A 19,073-nucleotide genomic window follows, 5' to 3' on the forward strand; every position below is an offset into this window, starting at 1 on the left:
TATGTACATACAGCCTAAGTGCTGTACCTGACTGTTTGGGTCATTTAGTATTAAATTTTATAGTAGTCTTAGAGTTAAGTATTTTATTAAATGTGATGGTAGTTTCTTCTACCTGCTTGATACTCTAGTGTAAGTCCTTGGAATACTGTATTTTTAATTTCCCTATATATATGATAACATCAATGTAGAACAAATTTAAGCTTTCTGATGTAATTAATCATGCATGCACCTGTTGTAGATGCCAAGTAAACTTCTTGCAGATTCATTTAAAATCTAAACATTGTTAAAACTTTTAATTAATAGACTCTGAGAATTGATGTGCAGTGACAGAAACTTTTAGGAAATAATCTGAAATATTCATTCCCAGGTTATGTGATTTAACCAGATGGTCTGATTGGGTTTTATTTTCAGATTGCTTGGGCTTTGAATAAAGGTGTGAAAACAGAATACAAGCAATTCTGGGATGTGGATCTGGGAGTTTCCTATATTCCATGGGAGAAAGTGAAATTGGATGATTTGGAAGGCTTTGCTGAAGGTGGTATGATTGACCAGGAAACAGTAAATACAGGTACAGGTATTAACGATTCTGATAGTTAGACAATGTCTTTATTTTGGTAATTGCAAATTCTCAGAAAATTTATTGTTTAGGAAATACATGCTCTTTTTTCATTTACATAGATTTTTCTAGCTCTTTGTTTACAGTGTAAATGGCATGGTAATAATGAAATCTAGATTGTATTTTTAAATTAATAACTAGTTGATTGTCATGACAGTGAAGAACTAGTGACGGAGGGTAATTACTTTAGGCCACTTAATAAAGGTTAGCATATTTTAAGAGTTATGAACTTTTTGTGCACTGGTATATGAAATATTAATTTATATAGAAATTGTTATCTGCTTGTGATTAGGAAAGTCTTATATTCAGGTATAAGACTTCAGTTGAAATTAGAATTTGTCCAGATAGGCACAGCTTAGCAGAACCTTGTGGTATTTTTTCCATAAAGTCAGAGAGACAGGAAAACAAGGAGTGTTAGACCTCATTCTGAAACCCAGTTGAACAGTTTCTTAGGTTTATAAAAATTTACTTGTACTGCATTTTCTTGAAACAGACTTATACCAAAACAAACAGTAGAAGACTTACAGAAGTGACAGTGATTCTTCAGGTCAAAATACAAGAAGACTTACAATAGTGACAGTGATTCTTCAGGTCAAAATACAATCTTGCTTTCAGTGAAAATTGAGTATAAATGACAAAAATTAAATCATGTAACATTACTGAAATACATTCACTATGTTACACTTGAAGTACAAAATTTTTGAAGAAATGGCAGATGGAAGAAATGGAGGTTGTGGTGAGGTTTGTTTAGCATCAGGATTCTTTCTCATTGTACAGTTGTCAAGTGATAACATACATATATTGGCTACAGGAGTTTTTAGAAAACAAGAGCATACTCTATATTGCAAATTGTTACTGGAATGATTGGTGAATAAACTTGTCAAGTTTTGAAAAATCAGTTTGTGTACAGGCAGAATTAAATAGCATTGCAGGTAGATAAAGATATTTGATGTTCTTTAAAATACACAAAAATAAATAATTGCTCTTTCTTTTCATAATAAGTTTGAGGGCTATTTGTAATGAATCTCTGTAGATACCAGATTCAATATTTTTGTTTAAGAAGGAAGAGGACTTCTTAATATCGAAACAAAAATAATACATTAATTATCTTTTTTATAATAAAATATATCATTTTTAAAGAGTGGGAAACAGCCAGAAGCTCAGAAGCTGCTAAAGAAAATACTCAAACAACGCAGAGTGCTACAGTGGATAAGAGTACCGTTATTACAACACAGACAGAAGCTTACACACAACCAGTCACTATGCTGCAGGTTGGTATTGTCTGAGTTTGCAGAAGCCCCACAGAACTGGTGGGCAGACTTTTTATTCAATACAGGTAAACTTCAGTGCTGAGTTTAAGTGATAAAATATTCTTGATCTAAATCCTGCATCCATTAGTGTTCATCTCTGCAATATTTTAGAATAGAATCGTTGCCATGGTTGAGCATAATCTTTCGTTTTATGGGGTTGCTTAATACAAAAGTTTTGTACTTATATTATTAATGTTTTATCTTTCCAAATGCATATAGACATTTCCAGTTGTTGAACTGACATAAAATTATATGAATGTTAATATATTTGCATTTATTTGAATTGAATTTTGAGCTTTTTCCTCTTTGTAAAGACTGTCTTCAGTCTTATCTCAGCTGTCTCCTAATGTACACTGTGATCAATATATATTTAAATATACATGTATATATTGCATTTATACTGCTTCTAATTAGAAGCAGTAAATCATCATTGTAAATATGATACACTGTAGCAAAATGGATAGCACAAACAGAAATTCAAGAAATATTAAATAATTTGCAGGCTTTCATCAGGATTAGTCTTATAATTATGCACGCTAAACTTAATTTTCCAGTACTGTTCTAAAATACTTAAGTTTTTCTAGACACTAGAATCACTGTTTTCCAAATGCCCCCAAATTGCTAAATTGTCTACATTTTTCTTCCTTTTCTCTCACTGCATTTCTGCATTCAGCCCTCTATGATGGGTACATTTTTATTTTTGAGTAGACATACTGTTAAACTGTGGTTTGGGCTATCTGAAAATTAAGTAAAAATAACACAGGATTTTCCCAGTGTCCTTGTTTGCCCATAATGTAGCATTTCAGAATGCAGTCTAATTCTTCAGTGTTTGTAATATATACAAAGCCTTTAGTACATGGAGTGCTTGATGTGAATTGCAGTTAAATCAGATTATACTCTTTAATGTCCTTGAATACTAATAAGTATTGAAGCTGCTTGTTTTTCTTTCCATGTAAAAAGATTCCAGTAGCTCCAGCTGTGCCTGCTGTTAGCTTGGTTCCACCTGCGTTTCCTGTCACAATGTCTGTCCCTCCTCCTGGTTATAGCCCACTTCCTCCTCCACCCTTCTTGAGAGCGAGTTTCAACCCTTCACAGCCACCTCCAGGTGAGTCAGTAAAAACGAAATGCAATGTGTAACGAGCATAGGCAGTTCGTGTGCCTCTGTGTGCATCAGAGTTCTCTGTCAGCTACTGGTTACTGTCTGAGCGAGTTGATCTTTGATTCCTAAATTTCATACTAGATTAAAATTATTTATATCTAACTTGGTATTATTTTTACCAATGTATTCAGTTGAGAATAGGAATCACAGCTTTTTATCTTTGTGAAAAATTAAAACTGGAATGTACTTAAAATCAATCTTGCTTTTGAGAAGTTTGAAACTCCTGACTTTCTTCTTTGAATACTAGTTGTGGAATTGCATTTTATTGAAATGGTAAGCTCTTGTTCACCCCTGGAAATTGTATGGTTTATCCCAAGTCTGTACCCTCCCTGCAGTATCCTGTATCTGTAACCTCATTGGCTGGAGACTGTTACCGTGCCCCTTTGAACCTCTGTGATAAGAATGCAAACGCAGAAGGTTTGCTCTCTTTGCCCCTCTTCCCCTGGAGGCTTCTGGACGCTCCCCTTCCCCCTTCCCCTTCCCCCTTCCCTCTTCCCCTTCCCCCTTCCCTTCCCCTCTCCCTCAGTGAATAAACCCTCACCTCATCAGCACCCCACCGGCGTCTGAGTCTCTCTGCCTGCCAGCACGGGAACCCCACGACCCTAGGACCTGGGGGTCTCCCGGGGGACCCCCCCAGGGACCCCCCAAAATTTAAACAACAACAACTAGTGGCAGATATCACTTAAAGATGCACCTGCAGATCATCTGTAGTGAAGATGGGGTTGATTTTGAAAACAATAACCACTGTTGCCTCTTCCTATTAATTTGTTGTTTGCTAGTGTACAGCAGTGTAACCTTTTGGGATAAATAATGTAGGCAATCTTTTACTGTGAAAGTTTATTTGCTTTTCATGTAATCATTTGTCATTTTTTTCCATCTAGGTTATATGCCTCCTCCAGTTCCACCCGTTGTCCCGCCACCTGTTGTCCCACCACCTGTTGTCCCACCAGTTGTTCCAACACGTAAGTTTGATTGCTCTAACAATTGTTTGTGTGTGATGAAAAGTTTAATTTTCTTATATGCTCCTTATTATTTAATCAAAAGCAAGTTGATCCTGTGTAATGGGAAACAGCGACACAGAAGTTGTTGTTTAGCTGGTTTAAGTAGGCATTGAGAAAAGGACTTACAGAGCTTACACTGTAGACTGAAAAATTATACCTAACATGGAGTAACTGAAAAAAGTTATGGCAAGTTGTTAACTATTTGTATGCATAGTTCAATATTTGGAACTTTCTAACACATGTAGCTATTATTGGAATTATTTGGTGTTAGTCACTAAATAATATATAATAATTTATTTTAGTTTTGCATTCTAACTGTATTCATTTAACATTTAAAGATATGTAAGAGTAGTGATTGCTTAGGTTTGCCTGCAGCTCATGATCTCTAGAAAAAAACCCCTAAATTTACATTGCTGATTGAGGATAAGAAGTTTATTATCAAAAAATGTAGTAGTGAAGATAGTTAATTTCACTTCTTTTGATTTATCAGCCTGACTTCTACCAAACTAAATTTGAAGATTTCACTGTGTGATTACTGTGATACACTTCTGTTATTTCTCCACAGCTTTAGTACAGCCTCCATTACCGATTGCACAAGAAACTATGAAGGATGTTCCTTTCACTGGCCTTGTTCTACCAGTTGGCACGGTTACTAGCAATCTAGCTACTCCAACATTATCTGCTGGAAGTGTTTTTAATCCTCTGCCAATCAACAAACCAGAATCAGATGACAAAGGATCACATCTTACAGACCTTCAGATTTCTTCCAGTGAAAACAATAGATCTGGTAAGAAATGTTTTCATTATGTGATATGATCGTATACAGGAAGTATCACACTCTGAGGGTTTTTTGCAAATCATAGTCCATTGAGCTAGTAACTACAGAATAGGAAGTTTTGGGCTGGGTAGGGTATCATTCTGAATTTAATTTTAGGAAGTGGTGAGAACCATCTTTGTCATCGCTTGATCATTGAGTTCTAGCAGTTTATGCTCAAAGATGTTTTTCTCATAGACTCAAGAAGTAAAGCTGAGTCTGGGAACCCATTAGAAAACTTCTTAAAAATGCAGTTTGATTACACAAGTAATGATGGAAAGGAGCAGGAGAGGGTGGGACAGTACAACATCTATAGAATTTAATCAGATTTTAATAGTTTCATTTCATAAATTGGGTGATGGCTTTGGGGTTTGTCAATTTTAAGCTGCTGTACCATCTTTATGTGTGTAGAGACATTCAATTCTGTGGCATAGTGTCTATGTGTCATCAATGTGATTGAATTAATATATATTAGTTATAGAAAGTAGGACAAACCTTGTCATCAGTATCATCATTGTATGCATTACCTAAACATGGATTAAACTGCATTTTGTTTTGAATGCTGTGTGTTACACTGGTATTTTTTGTTAACTGTTCGTCTTGTTGCTGCATTTCAGTGCAAAGTGATGTCTCAAGTAGTTCTGGACTTGTTGGAGGAGTGCAGCCACCCAGTGTCTCAAGCAATTCTGGGCTTACTGGAGAAGGGCCACCACCTGCTGTCTCAAGTAGCTCTGGACTTGCTGGGGGATTACAGCCACCCAGTGTTTCAAGCAGCTCTGGACTTGTAGGAGGAGTGCAACCACCAACTGTTTCCAGCAATTCTAGTCTTGCAGGAGGAATTCAGCTACCTGCTGTCTCCAGTAGCTCTTCTCTTGCTGGCGGGATTCAGCCAACTAACGCCTCAGGTAGCTCTGGACTTATGGCTGGAGTGCCACCACCAAATGTCTCAAGCAGCTCAGGGCTTCTAGCTGGAGTTCACCCACCCGGTGTCTCAAGCAGCCCTGGCCTTCTGACTGGAATGCAGCCACCCAGTGTGTCCAGCAGTTCAGGAGTGCTAGCAGGAATACAGCCACCGAGTGTTTCAAGCAACTCTGGGCTTCTCATAATGCCACCACCCAATGTTTCAACTAGTTCTGGACTTATGGGAGTGCCACCACCAAATATTTCAAGTAATTCTGGACTTCTGGCAATGCAGCATCCAGCTGCAGTTCCAAACATGCCTCATTTAAGTATCAGTAATCAAAGAATGCCAGGAATGCCTCTTATAGATATCCGTCCAGGCCTAATGCCCCATTCGCCTGGACCAAGGTTTCCATTAATGCAGCCAGGAATGCCACCACAGCGTACTATTCCTCCTCCTGCAATCCTTGATCCAGCTCTTCACCCACCACCACCTCGAGGTCCTTTTCCTCCAGGAGATATTTTTAATCAAACAGAAAGACCTTTTGGAACACCAGGAAGACAAAATATCGATAACATTTCTAATCCAGAGAAAAGGCTGCCACTTGGAGGTGATAACATTCAACAGGAGGGAGACAGAGATTATCGCTTTCCTCCAGTGGAGAACCGAGATAATCTTAACAGACCTTCTCCAGTGGATGTCAGAGATTCTGTTGGACGACCACCAGTAGATCCAAGAGAGGGTATAGGAAGGCCTCCAGTAGATGGAAGAGAACACTTCACAAGACCACATATAGACATGAGAGAAAATTTTGGAAGACCAGGTATAGATAACCTTGGCCGAAGAGAGCATTTTGGTTTCAATTCAGATAAGCACTGGGGACAGAGAGGAGATTATGATGAAAGAGAGCACCATGCCTTCCCTATTTATGGTGGCCCTAAAGGCTTCCATGAAGACAGAGAGAGGTTTCGACATGTAAACTATAGGTTTGATAGTAGAAGTGGTCCTAGTTGGAATAGAGGATTTGAACAAGATGCTCACAGAGATTTTGATGACCGCAGAAGACCCTGGGAAAGACAGAGGGATAGGGATGACAGAGATTTTAATTTTTGCAGAGAAATTAATGGAAACAGGTTTGGAAGAGACAGAATGTCAAACAACTGGATCCCGCCTCCACATCCACGGGTTTTTGAATATTTTGATGGGGCCACTTCTCAACGTAAAGCTGATAATATGCCCCAGGTAAATGGTGAAAATACAGAGACAGAAAGTCAGCCACCAACTGCACAGGTGCAGGATGATCCAGAACTTTATGAAAAACTGACATCTTCCGTCGAGATAAACAAAGAGAAGAGTGACACAGAAGCTGATATAGAGAGTGAACCAGTGGTAGAAAGCACAGAAACTGAGGGGACATAATCATCACTCAGTAGGTAAAAGATACCTTTTGTAAAGTTGTCATCTCTCTGTAATAGATAAATGGCTGACTGGACCGTAGCAGTTCACTTTTGTCTGCCAGAATTAAGTTAATCTGATGTTCATGTTCATCTTTCACTTAAATAACTGTACAACTGACTTGTATAGAACACTGTTCTTAATTTGAACATGGTAGGTAAACGTTTTTTGCTTTTGGTTTGTTTTTTTTTTTTTAATTTTATTTTATTTCTTTGGTAAAGCATAAACTTGCCCCCAGTTGCTTTTAATTTCAGAATGATAAATTAACAGCTTGTCAAACAAAGACTTCCTATGGAAGAAAATGGAATTTTTAGATATTACCCTTAGTTTGGCTATCGAAATTGTTATACTTGAAAACAGGTGCTGGTGTATCTTGTCCGTGTTTTTAGGCTGCTGCAGAATTTTAAAGAATAGATAAAGCTGTGATATTTTATGTTCCTACAATTCGGCAGAAAAAAAAATGGCCCATGTTACTTAAGGAGCATAACACAGAGATTAAAAGTGATTTTGTAAAATCTACACTATAGTCTCTGTTTTCTCTAAAGTAAGTGTTTGTGATTTGTTCCTCGTACTGCAGTGGGTTTAAAAAATGAAAAAGTACATTTTAATGTTGGGTGCATTTTGTTTTTAGATGCCAATAAAGCATATTTGTTTGATAACAATGTTTTAGGTATTGTATTTTTTTGAAACCTGCAAGCTCTAAAAACTTGGAATCAGCAATGATATGTGCTTAGCCAGTTGTTGCAAAAGGTTTATATTACTTTTGTAAAACCAATGCAACAGTTACATGTGCAAGAAGCATATGATTTTTACATCAAAGATCATACAGTCATATTAGTTTATGTAAAAACATGTATGTAAATATCTGTGTAAACTGTTTGTAGATACCACTTTTCTGTGCGTGCCTGTGTATGTGCAAGCACTCACAGAATGCTGTAGGCACTTCAATAAATTTGAAATGAAACTAGGTTGTGAAAGTTTGCCTTTCACCTTCTTTAGGTAGTAAGATAGAACTTATTTCACTGCAGTACTGTCAGGCTTGTATTTATCTCCTCATGCTCATTGTCAATGTTCTTACTACTTCTAGAAGGTGGAATGTATATATGTCAGAATATGCAGTAGGATTCTAGCTTACTTTTTAAAATGCAGATATGCATGAAGCCAAAATTTAAGTGAATACTTGCATTTTCTTATTTTGTAATATATTTGGTGTTCTGGATAGATAGTGTTAGTGTTTGAGTACTTTGTGTTTAATTGATTTTAATGACTCAAAGTTCAGAAATGTTGCATGAAAAGTTAAAAGCTGATGTTGGTCTAAAAACCCTACATGTTTTTAACAGAAACAAAAGTTGGGGGGTTGTGTTTTGATGGAATAACATTGAAGTTGAACCTCTTTTTAAATTGTTGAGGTGAATTGGCTGCTTAGGTAAATTAGTAGTGCTATTCTCTCCTATTTCACCTACTTTGCTGCTTGTGTATACTTTCAATCGGCAGTGAAAGATTAAGCTGTAGGGTGATGTCAGATTTTCAGATTGTTCCATTCAAGTGCATTTCACCGTCCTTTCAAAATAAGTTTTGTTCAAATTCTGTGTCTGAAAGCATCTTTTCACTCAGTTTTAAGAAAGTTGTTTTCCTCTTGCATAATAAGATAATAAGGGTAGATTCTGTTACATGAATGCCCCTTTGGTAAAAGAAACGTTTTTAGCTCAGATTAGACTTTTGATCTTTAACATTAAAGGATTAACATGCAAGTTTTATTTCCCCTTCTGCTTCCCTCAAAGGGGTGAAAGTATGAAAACATCACATGAATATAAAGCATTAGCATGCCTTTGAACCTAGGAGAAAGTTACTCGTGTGTGTAGTCCTCTTCCTCTGGAAGGTGGGGTATTTTTTCATGCTGTGTCATGGTTCAGTTTTCCAGCTCCAGGGACTTTTGTTCTGGATAGTAAACAGACAGCTTAATGAAGGTAGCCCTTGGAAAGAGTGGACTTGAATGAATTATCTATTGTGCAAGTAGTAGTCATTAGGTATGCATTAAATAACCACAGCTTTGTAATGGACCTTGCTGATGTGTTTATTACCAGAACGTGTCTTGGAAGTTGAGATTAACAATGTTTGAAGTAAATTATTGTCACGGGCAGTCTGTGGCTCAAAGAGCTTGACTGATGCTGCTGCACCACCTACTCACAGTGTTCTGGCCAGGCAGATTTGATTGTATGAAAGCCCAAAAGCACGAAATAGCTCTAAGGATATTTTATGAATTTAAGGGATTTTATTTCATTTTAACATGTTCAGTTTGAAAAGGCTTCAGTCATAGACCACAGAAATAAATACTCAAAATCAAACGCATATTGGCAGTAGCTTTACTTTTTAAACACTCTGTTGAAATCCTCCTGAAAGCTAGAAGTTAATCTGTTGTTCTTCCAAACTGGGACTGGCAGTGTGCCAAGTTGTTCATAGGATAAAGATTTAGGTAAATCACCAGGTGAGAGCTGTTAAAGAATTTGGTTGGTAGTGGTGTAGAACAATGCCTTTACTGAATCTATTATCTTTGTTAATATCTTTCAAATATGAAAAAATTGGCTACTGTACATATGTGTTACACCATCAATTTCTAAACACTTGTTTTTTTTGTAGAATAAAAGTTTGTTGTACAGTCTTCAGTTGCATCATGTTTACAGCTAGAACTGTTCTATTTCTTATTTAAATAATGTAGCTGGTATTTATTACTAAAAAGTAGCCATATTTAGAAACTTGAAGGGACTTTATATTAGTGAAACAGTCTGGTTTCTTTATCTTGCCAGCAGGAAGTTTTAAATGTTTCAGAACTGAAGATTTTCCTTTTTTATTGTAGATTAAGCCAACATGTACACTGAAGGGAAGTGTTGTGACACCCAGACCAATTCTTTGATGTGATTCATGGGAGTGACTTTTAATTTTTGGTTTTGCAAAGCAGAGAGTGAGATTGGGACAGAAAGAAGGTGGGGCCAGGCATTGGGGTAGCAGTTCTGGCTTACACCTGTTTAAAGCTTGCTGTAGTGATGAAAGGCTGTGGGTTCTAGCAACTGAAGAAGCTGATGTATGATTCACATCAGTAACAGATAATTCGGGTAGCTTTGCAGGCAACACATTGTATTTAGGCATGCACCTTTCTAAACAGTCTGTGGTTCTTTCACTGTAGTGCATTTGAGTAGAACACTATATCCATGTATCCATAAAGGTGAAATGTAGCCTTCATTTGCTATAAGCACACAATTTCTTTGCTGAACATTTTTCCTAGGAAGTACTGGTAGGCTTTCCCTTTATGTGTGGTACTTCCTTTTGTTACAGACTCAGGGGAATATATTCTGTTAGATTCCTTTGCTTCAGTAGAGCTCTATAACATACTTAGACCCACTTCAGTGATCTAAATGACTTTATGAAGTTAAGAAACTTTTAGCCTGAGTAAGTCAAGATGGGAGTACTGTAATCAAGCCTGTAGTGAGGCCTGCACAGGCATTACTTAAGCACAATTGAAAAATTATAAAATGAACTTATGTATAGAAGGTATTTATAAGAGAAGCCAATTTATTACAGAAGTCTCTGAATATACAGTTTGAGCAGTATTTACCATGAGCAAGGATATTTTCTGCTGGTCAAACTGGAAGTACTCTCAACTTTTTGCCCTTACTCACATCTTTGGGTAATTTGATTTGAAAGTGATAGAAATGGATTCTAAATTTCATTCTCTGTCTTTTCAGTAATGGTGACTTTTTGTTGGCTTGATAATGGGAGAGCTGAACAGTCAGAATCTTGGAATGGTTTGGGCTGAAAGGGACCTTAAAGATCATCTAGTTCCGAGTCCCATGCCATAGGCAGGGACACCTCCACTAGACCAGCTTGTTCAAAACTGCGTCCAACTTGGCCTTGAACACTTCCAGGGATGGGGCATCCATAACTTCTCTGGGCAACCTCTGCCAGTGCCTCACCATTCTCACAGTAAAGGATTCCTATCTAATCTAAGTCTGCTGTACATCAGTTTTAAACCACTGCCCCTTTTCTATCCCTTCATGCTCTTGTAAAAAGTCGTACTCCAGCTTTATAATTTTAAAACCTATTCAAAATATCAGGAGTCATCAAGAGTAACTGGACATTTTTTTGTTATTGATTCATGTTATTAAAGAATCTTTCTTTTCCTTTTTTGTTATTGTTGATTCAGGTAATTAAAGGATCTTTCTTGCCCTGATGTGACATCTACTGCTGATTCGTTTGAATTTTGCAGTAGTCAGATTTTTCTTTCAACTTCCTTTCCACAAGCAGGCATGCGCTGTGAAGCCATTTACTGGCGTAGATAAGAGATTGTTTTAAAAGGCATAAAGGCAGGATGTTCTTTTTTAATTTGAAGTTTCTTATTTGAACAAGAATGGCAAAAGCGTCTGACCTTAATTTTAACTGGTATTACATTTTTCCTTGAAGACCTGTCACAGTGATGTTGTTCACTCCACTTATTTGGTACAAGTTCTTTGGGTGCACAATAAACATAATTCAATTAGTGCATGTACATGATATTTCATAGTCAAGAAAAGACAAGTAGAGCTACTAAAAAGAAAATTCATGATAACCTCTTTGAGTAATAACATACGCATAGGATCCAAAAAGTGATTCTTGTCAGTGATAAGAGTCTGTTAATAGGGTTTTTGTTGAAGTTGGTAAGCTGTAAAATTGTATTTGCCATTATTCTTTTATTCCTATCTTGCATGAACTTGATGGAAAAGGGTTGTCTCATTGAATATCCTACTCTTGATATCTTTTAGATGCTCTGCTACCAAAGATTAGAAGAGGCACTTATAGCAGTCTAAGCACTCTTACAAATCAAGAGGTTAAGAGATGTTGTATAGTTGCAGATGAATGTGTTTTCTCTCTGAGTTTAAAGTGCACATTTCAGCACTTGCATAGTAACAGTGATATCAGTTGTATCACTGGTTTACTAATCATATTCTGTACTATCTCTTTTTCTTTTAAAGTTAAGCGACTAATGCTAATTTTAAATTTTCTTGTCTAATAAAATCATACTAAAGCCTTCAGACAAGGGCCTATTTTGTGCTTTGCAAAAGACCAATATGGTTAGAGAGCTTTGTAATTTGTAAATAGGCTAGTCGAAGATTTTTTTTCCTCCCTGATTTAATGTTTTAATGCTGCAAAATTCCTCTTGAATGATTTTCTGTATGCATATCTGTGTCATAATGGATATGTGTTCACATTAGCTGTGTTAAAGTTTCTATTGAAATGCAGAGAACCAGATTCTTTAAAGCAGATTACTTGATGTGTTTATCTAACACTTCACAGGTAACTCACAGCCATATTGATTTTTATCCTAGAACATGACAATTGCGTACAAGCTAGTACAAGAAATCCTTACTAGGTGAATAGGTGAAGAGTGTTAAATGAATATAGAATTGTTAACTCAGATGTAGGTTGGTAGGATTCACCTAAGACATAGTAGTAGGGACTTTGGATCTGAATGTTACTTCCACACTAAATAGAGATTGTATTGTAAATAATGTATCTTTTTCTTCATAACAGCAGTAATTAAGTAGAAATAAAGTGTATCTCAGTGTATAAAGTCCTTTCTAAAAATGCATTCACCTTCATCTAGTCAAAGGAAGCTCTGTCACTGCCACTTCAGTTGATCAAGGGAAAAAATGCTTTGGATTTATGCTGTTTCTGAGGTAATCACATCTCATTCAGCAATGCGGTGAAATGCAGTTTTAAGTGTGCCTTAAGTTTGTCCTTTTGAAAAGGACCACCTATTTCAGACTTCAGACAAAAATATAGAGAAAATAAATAAATTTTTGTCTGTAGAATTTGAAATTTTAGGTTCAGTGATTTTTTTTCCCAGAAAATCTATGTCATTTCAGTTGTGTAAATACATAAATAGTAAGTGTACACTCAACTTTAGAAACGTTTACTGAAGGTCATGCTAGTTTGTCCAGTTCTTTTTCATTTTTTTTCACATGCTTGCATTACATTATTTTGTCAAGTGGTCCTGTCACAGAATTCCTCTTACAGGAAGTTAGAAATACCTTTGAATTATGTCATTCAGTTGCATAACTGAGATGTTTAAATGTAGGACAACCATAAGTCTTTATCTTGAATGTCATGGATTTTTTGTACAGTATGACTACCAGTGCAGGTAATTCATTATTGAGGATCCTAGTGGTAAAGCTGTCTGTGATTAAAAGTGAAATACTGACAGCCAATTAAAATGGTTGCTGATTGTTTTGGAATTTTGCTATTTATTAAAAAGCAAGATAATGGTGTCTCTCAAATTCCATGTTGATTAAAAAACACCATATTAAAACTAAGAACTTGGAAGACTGAAGTTCTATGAATTGATAAAATGAGTGAGGCACCCATTATTTTTGTTAGAATCTAAAACTTTGAAGTGCTAAGGATAAAATATTATTTTTACAAAATATTGAAGCGTAATCTTTAAGTTTTGTGTGCATACTGCTGGTAGTTTCTGCGTGTACACTTCATATATGCTTTGTTCCTGCAATCCTCATTTCATGATCAGAAACACTGTGGAAAACAGGAAAGTGGCATGAAATAGCATATTCTAGCAGACACTGAAAATACTGTACAGAGCAGATCTGTATGTAAAGCACTGGACAGATAATGGTTTTCTCAGCAGCAATAGCTTGTTAGTCTAATTTGAAATGAGAAAAAATACATTTAGAAAGCATGAATAAACCTTTCTCTTTTTTCAGATTCAGTAGAAGTTAATGTGTGCATTCTGATTAAATATTTACTAATTAAGAAAGCAAGCAAGCATCCAAAGATTTTAAGTACTCCTGAGCATTTTTCTTAGTGTTGCTCATACCTCAGTTAAAAATGAACACCTCACCCTGTCCAAACAACAAAAAAACCCCCACAAAACTCAGGTAGGTGTAAATATTTGTAAGCTTACAAGATTCTTGGAGGTACAACTTGACAAAGATGTTAATATACCTGTTTGGGTATATTTAAGAATAAATACTATAGAACCCAGCCAAAACCATGATGAAGAACTATCTCACTTGCAGGGAATGTGCTAAACTGAAGTCTTGGTGTAAAATCCAAGATGATTTTGTTCCTTGTTTATGTTATCTTCTAGTCCAAATACTACCCTTGTTCAGGGTTCCACTCTGAGTGCCATTAGAGGATGTTCTGATTAATACCTGTGTAACCTCTTCAATAAGTAATACATTCTGTGTATTGCATCACTATAATACAGACACTAGTGAGAAATTGGGAGTGATGCTGTTTAGGCAAAACTATCACAGAAATCAAAAGGGGAGATTACCAAATCACCAATCTCAAACACCAGTACTGAGGAATGTCTACTTAGTACAGAGATAATTACTTAATACTTTTAATTGTCTCAGTACTGAAACGATGCATTTGTTAATAGTGTCCCAGTGTGACAAATGCTGGCTGCAGCATCTCTTGCTTTCTGCCATCTGCAGGAAAAAAAACATTTTCTTGATTTAAGTTGTTACAGTCTTTTATTGCTAGCGAATTTAAAATAATGCTGCTTTAGTCCAAACAAGTATGTGCTATGCAGCCTCCCTTGTTTACCAGTGGGACATGACTGTTTCATTAGGTCCAGATTTCAAACTCTGCCTTGGGTGTCTCAGTTTCTTTTTCTTGGGCCCTTAGAAGAGCAGGTGATAGAAGATTGTTGTTCTAGTTTCCTTGATTTTTCTACTGCTTTTAACACAAAGCCTTCTAGGGGATAACTTTTTTCCTTTCAAATTCTCTTTCCTGTGCAAATATTTACGAGCAGGCAGTCCTAATAAAGATTTTATTGGGATTCTAAGAGTATGATGAAATAGATTATATAAAATGTCTGAAAAAAGATTGAAGCACTATACTTTTCTAGTCCTGTGCTAGGAAATTCATAGATAAAGCAAGCAAGCAAATTAAAGCCATTTAAATGCATTGGTCTTACCTTCTGGCTCTCACAAAATGATTGTACTTTCTAAGTAGCTCTTTTCACTGTAGCACGTAGAGTAGCCCTTTAATGCATGGTCACTGTTCTTTGTTCAAAATCCATGATGTCCTCTAGCTTTCTTTTCTTCATCTTCATACTGCTTTTTGTTTTATTCAAAGAGCTTTTTTTTTTCAAAGGATTTAAAAAAATGAATGCACTAGGTTAATGAAGTTTTCTTATTTCATTTTAGAATGTGCTGCTTAACTCTCCTCAATAAATTTCCTTCTCCATGAAAAGTTCTTATATTTCTGTATTAACCAGAATAGAAGTAATGAATGACATGTAAAAAATAAAAAGAGAGAAATAAAAAATTTATTCAAAATTATATATATTTGTCATGATAGTCTGGTTCTAGCATGTTCAAGAATGTAACTAAAATGGCATTTTTCACACGTCCTGTCTCTAATATGCAACTTGAAAAATTGTGCACAAGCTAGAGCAGCCTCAGGAGCTGTCCCGTGCAACTTGTACATTTTCCTTTTCCATTCCTCACCTGGTCACCAGATACTCTTAATGATTCTTATTCAGAGTGAAGAAGTTTAACCAACCAACAGATTGGCTGAAAGCTATGAAGAATTTCACTTTTTCCAGCTTGGAGAATAAATTTGTTCTAAATGCCTCTCATCCTTGGTACATTAAAGTAGACAAACATAAATCCAAAAGGAACAAATCCATGGAAGCAATTCTGTATGTATTTCTAGCATTTTTAGGGTTAAAAAGTCTGCTAAAGAACTGAAAATATTTTAATTCATGGGCTGTTTCACCATCTTATTGGCTTCTTCTAGAATCTAGCTACTTTAAAAATGCATTTTCATAGTGGCCCTTCTCAAGAAATTTCATCATTGTTCTTTTGTCCCACTTTTTTTTTTCTTTTTTTAATTTCAGAACTGGTCCTATTGTGTCTTAGAATGCAGCTTTGAAATTACTCATCTTGTCTTACAGTAACAGTCTAGCATTGACTTGAGCTACATACCCCAAAACACGCAATATATTAGATTTATTATTGTGCAACTATCAGTGTATGTTTATATATCCATTTTAAAGAAGCTTATGGAAAGCTTAGCTGGAGAATTTACAGTCTACACCAGGAAAGGTAACACAGACTTGAATATTCACTTTTCCTTTTGCCTTGCATGCTACACTTAAGGTATTCCTGCAGCTGACACGTGCTTGTTTTGTCTTCCATCTTTGCTGTGTCAAAGGAGTCAGAGTTAGACAAGGGCGTGTTCACATGCAGATTCAAGTGCACATCATCTCTGAAAATCAGTTGAGTATTTAAAAATCTAAATATTTAGTTGGGGTTCTAAATCTAGCTTGCTATTTTGATTGGTTACACTAGATTTTTTACACTATTTGGTGTCTTTTTTTTTTTAAAGTAAAGCAAAACAAAATATTGTTGCATATATAAGAAAAGTTCAGTCATGGTGGTGGTTGAGGAAATACGAGGTTCCGAGTCTTATACTATAAAAAATGATGCACTAGTGAACTGTGACAGGCAAAACCTTAAGTACTCTGACACTTGGCTGGAAAAAACACCAACCACAACCTTTCATCTCAGGCTGTGAGGCAGCACAGGGAGTGCAAATCCATCCAGGCTGCCATGTCTTGCCAGGTGCACAAGCTTGAAAGTGGAATGATATTGACCCATATAGACACAAGGCCACAGTTCATCCCAGGATCAAGATTGTCTTTTCTACCTCAGCCACAACAGTGGTATTACTACAGCAGTCAGCAAAGTAGTCTTTTTATAGTGAACCTTGTCACATGTTCAATGTTTATAAGTCGGAGAAGTATTTAAAGTTAGTGTGTTTTTCATTATAATAATTACTGCCAAATCAGATTTTGTGAACCAAGTGCTCTACTTGAAGGGAACCCAGTTAGAAGCAAGAAAGATGAAAGATGGTAAAACCACTGCAGGTGCTTGTTTGGACTGTTGTGGAACAGAATTGTATATGAAAATACTATAGGCAGGTGGTTCCTACTTCAAGATCTCATTTGCTGGGAAAAGGCCAAAAGTTACTTCTGTAACTTTTTGTAGTTCTGACCTTCCAAAATACTCTCAGTAGGTTGATACCTCAAATACACCTTACATCTGCATTTGTTTTCCCATTCCTCATGTAATCTTGACCATGCCAGCTGACAGCCAGCAGAAATCTGCTAAGTCTCTCTGTCATCACTGTTCTTAACAAGGTTCTTAGGTCTCCTCCAGTGCCCTTTTGAATCCTTTAGATACCATTGTTACCCATTTCTGAAATAGGAAATTAAGTCATTTTCTTTAGGCACAAAACCCCTACTGGAGTGATGAAATACTTCCCCAATTTTTATTTTCACCCTGATTTCTTTTCTTTGGCAGAAGCACTTTGAATTGAAGTAAGCATTTCAAGGCTGGTTATTATATTATGCTTTCCAGTGTCTTCAGTCTGAAAGTTAAGTTTTGATGGGTTTTGAAGGAACAGTTTCTATGTACTCTTACTGTTCCTCTATAGTTTTCCTGCCTCCATAGAGCAGTGGTGTCCAGCCAGCCGCTGCTGCCTATTTCCTCACCTTCTTAAGAGAGAAAGTCCAACGTGTCCCCAAAACATGCTGACACTTTCTGCAAAGAGCATCTTCTCAGTCTGTGTGCAGTGAGAGGAGCATGTAAAAGGAATAAGCCTGCCTTTCCAGGACACCTTAGCCAGTTTTTGAACCCTTCTTTGCAGCAAGTCTCTGGATTTAGGAAGACAAGAATAGCAGCTGGATGAGTTGTTCCCCTTGTTAATGATCATGTGTACTGGTGCTCAGGGACCTTACATGAATCGCAAGGTCAGAGCTGGTTGTGCCTTTTGTGAAGGGTGACCACTTCTGCCATGTTTGCTCTGCAATGCCCTAAACTCTGCTGGTGCCTGTGCAGTACAGGAATTGCTAGGTCTTGTCTGTGACATGTGGCTGACGCTTCCTTTCACATGTGCCTTTTTTCTGTTGCTTCTTTGAGAACAACACTATTCCTTTTCCACTGTTTCATTCTCTCCTGCATAAAATAGAGCTTGAATAATTCAAAAGTGATGAGAGGAGTTCATACTCCCTGGTCATGGATATGGTAGAATCCGATACTCTGCATCAGAGAGCCATTAAATTTGTTGTTTTTTAGTGATGAAAAATTTAACAATTATTTCTTGGATCATGGTATTTCTATAAAAGAATATATATTTTCGGGCTCTATAGACTGCAGAACAAGAAATTTGAACTAGTTTCTTTTTGTTCTTTTACCTTTTATCTTTATGCTTTGTATCATGTGTACCTGTACATTGATTCTGTCTGCAGTGTGCTCCTTGACAAAATGCATTAGTACTTTATTAACTTTCTTCTCTCAAAAATTATGATTTCTGCATTTATTTCCGTCTGAATGTATCACAACCTAGTGGACTTAGAGGAGGATGTAAAAATAAACAGCACAAGAACTGGGAAATCTCTCCTGGTGGGACTGAGGAGTGGATTGTGGGCAAGGAGAGATATTTGAAGCTCAATCATCTTATCTGTGGTTATTGATATAATATTTTATTCTGCATCCTAAAATGATGAACACTTTTTTGTCCAAATCCATAGGATGTAACAAGTTGTCAAGTTTCAGAGTATTGTAGGATTTTTCTTTTGAGATAACCTCTTTTTGTGAAAATTAAACTGTATGGCAACTCCTCTCACAAAGGTGTAAATGTTGCATTTGAAAACTTTTCTAAGCACTTGCTGATTTTGTTACTGATGCAACAAACCTGAGATTTTATATTCCTTTCTTTAATGCTTAGCTACTGATTGAAAATGTTTTTAGA

General features: G+C 36.4%; 1 protein-coding gene across 5 annotated transcripts in view; it reads left to right on the forward strand.

The window, feature by feature from the left end:
* The window catches only part of SCAF8 (SR-related CTD associated factor 8), a 98,872-nt gene that overhangs the window by 55,147 nt on the left and 24,652 nt on the right, over positions 1-19,073 (forward strand). For 4 of the 5 annotated variants that reach the window (XM_063390150.1, XM_063390151.1, XM_063390146.1 and 1 more), the window contains 6 exons: positions 412-568; positions 1,757-1,887; positions 2,887-3,031; positions 3,967-4,047; positions 4,652-4,873; positions 5,518-7,918. In XM_063390150.1, the coding sequence (XP_063246220.1) occupies positions 412-568; positions 1,757-1,887; positions 2,887-3,031; positions 3,967-4,047; positions 4,652-4,873; positions 5,518-7,220 (2,439 nt within the window). In that variant the 3' untranslated portion in view covers positions 7,221-7,918. Of the gene's footprint in view, positions 1-411; positions 569-1,756; positions 1,888-2,886; positions 3,032-3,966; positions 4,048-4,651; positions 4,874-5,517; positions 7,919-19,073 lie in introns of those variants that run through there. The other variant, XM_063390147.1, reaches the window with a different exon arrangement.

The sequence above is a fragment of the Prinia subflava genome, chromosome 2, assembly GCF_021018805.1.
Source record: "Prinia subflava isolate CZ2003 ecotype Zambia chromosome 2, Cam_Psub_1.2, whole genome shotgun sequence".
Lineage (NCBI taxonomy): Eukaryota > Metazoa > Chordata > Aves > Passeriformes > Cisticolidae > Prinia > Prinia subflava.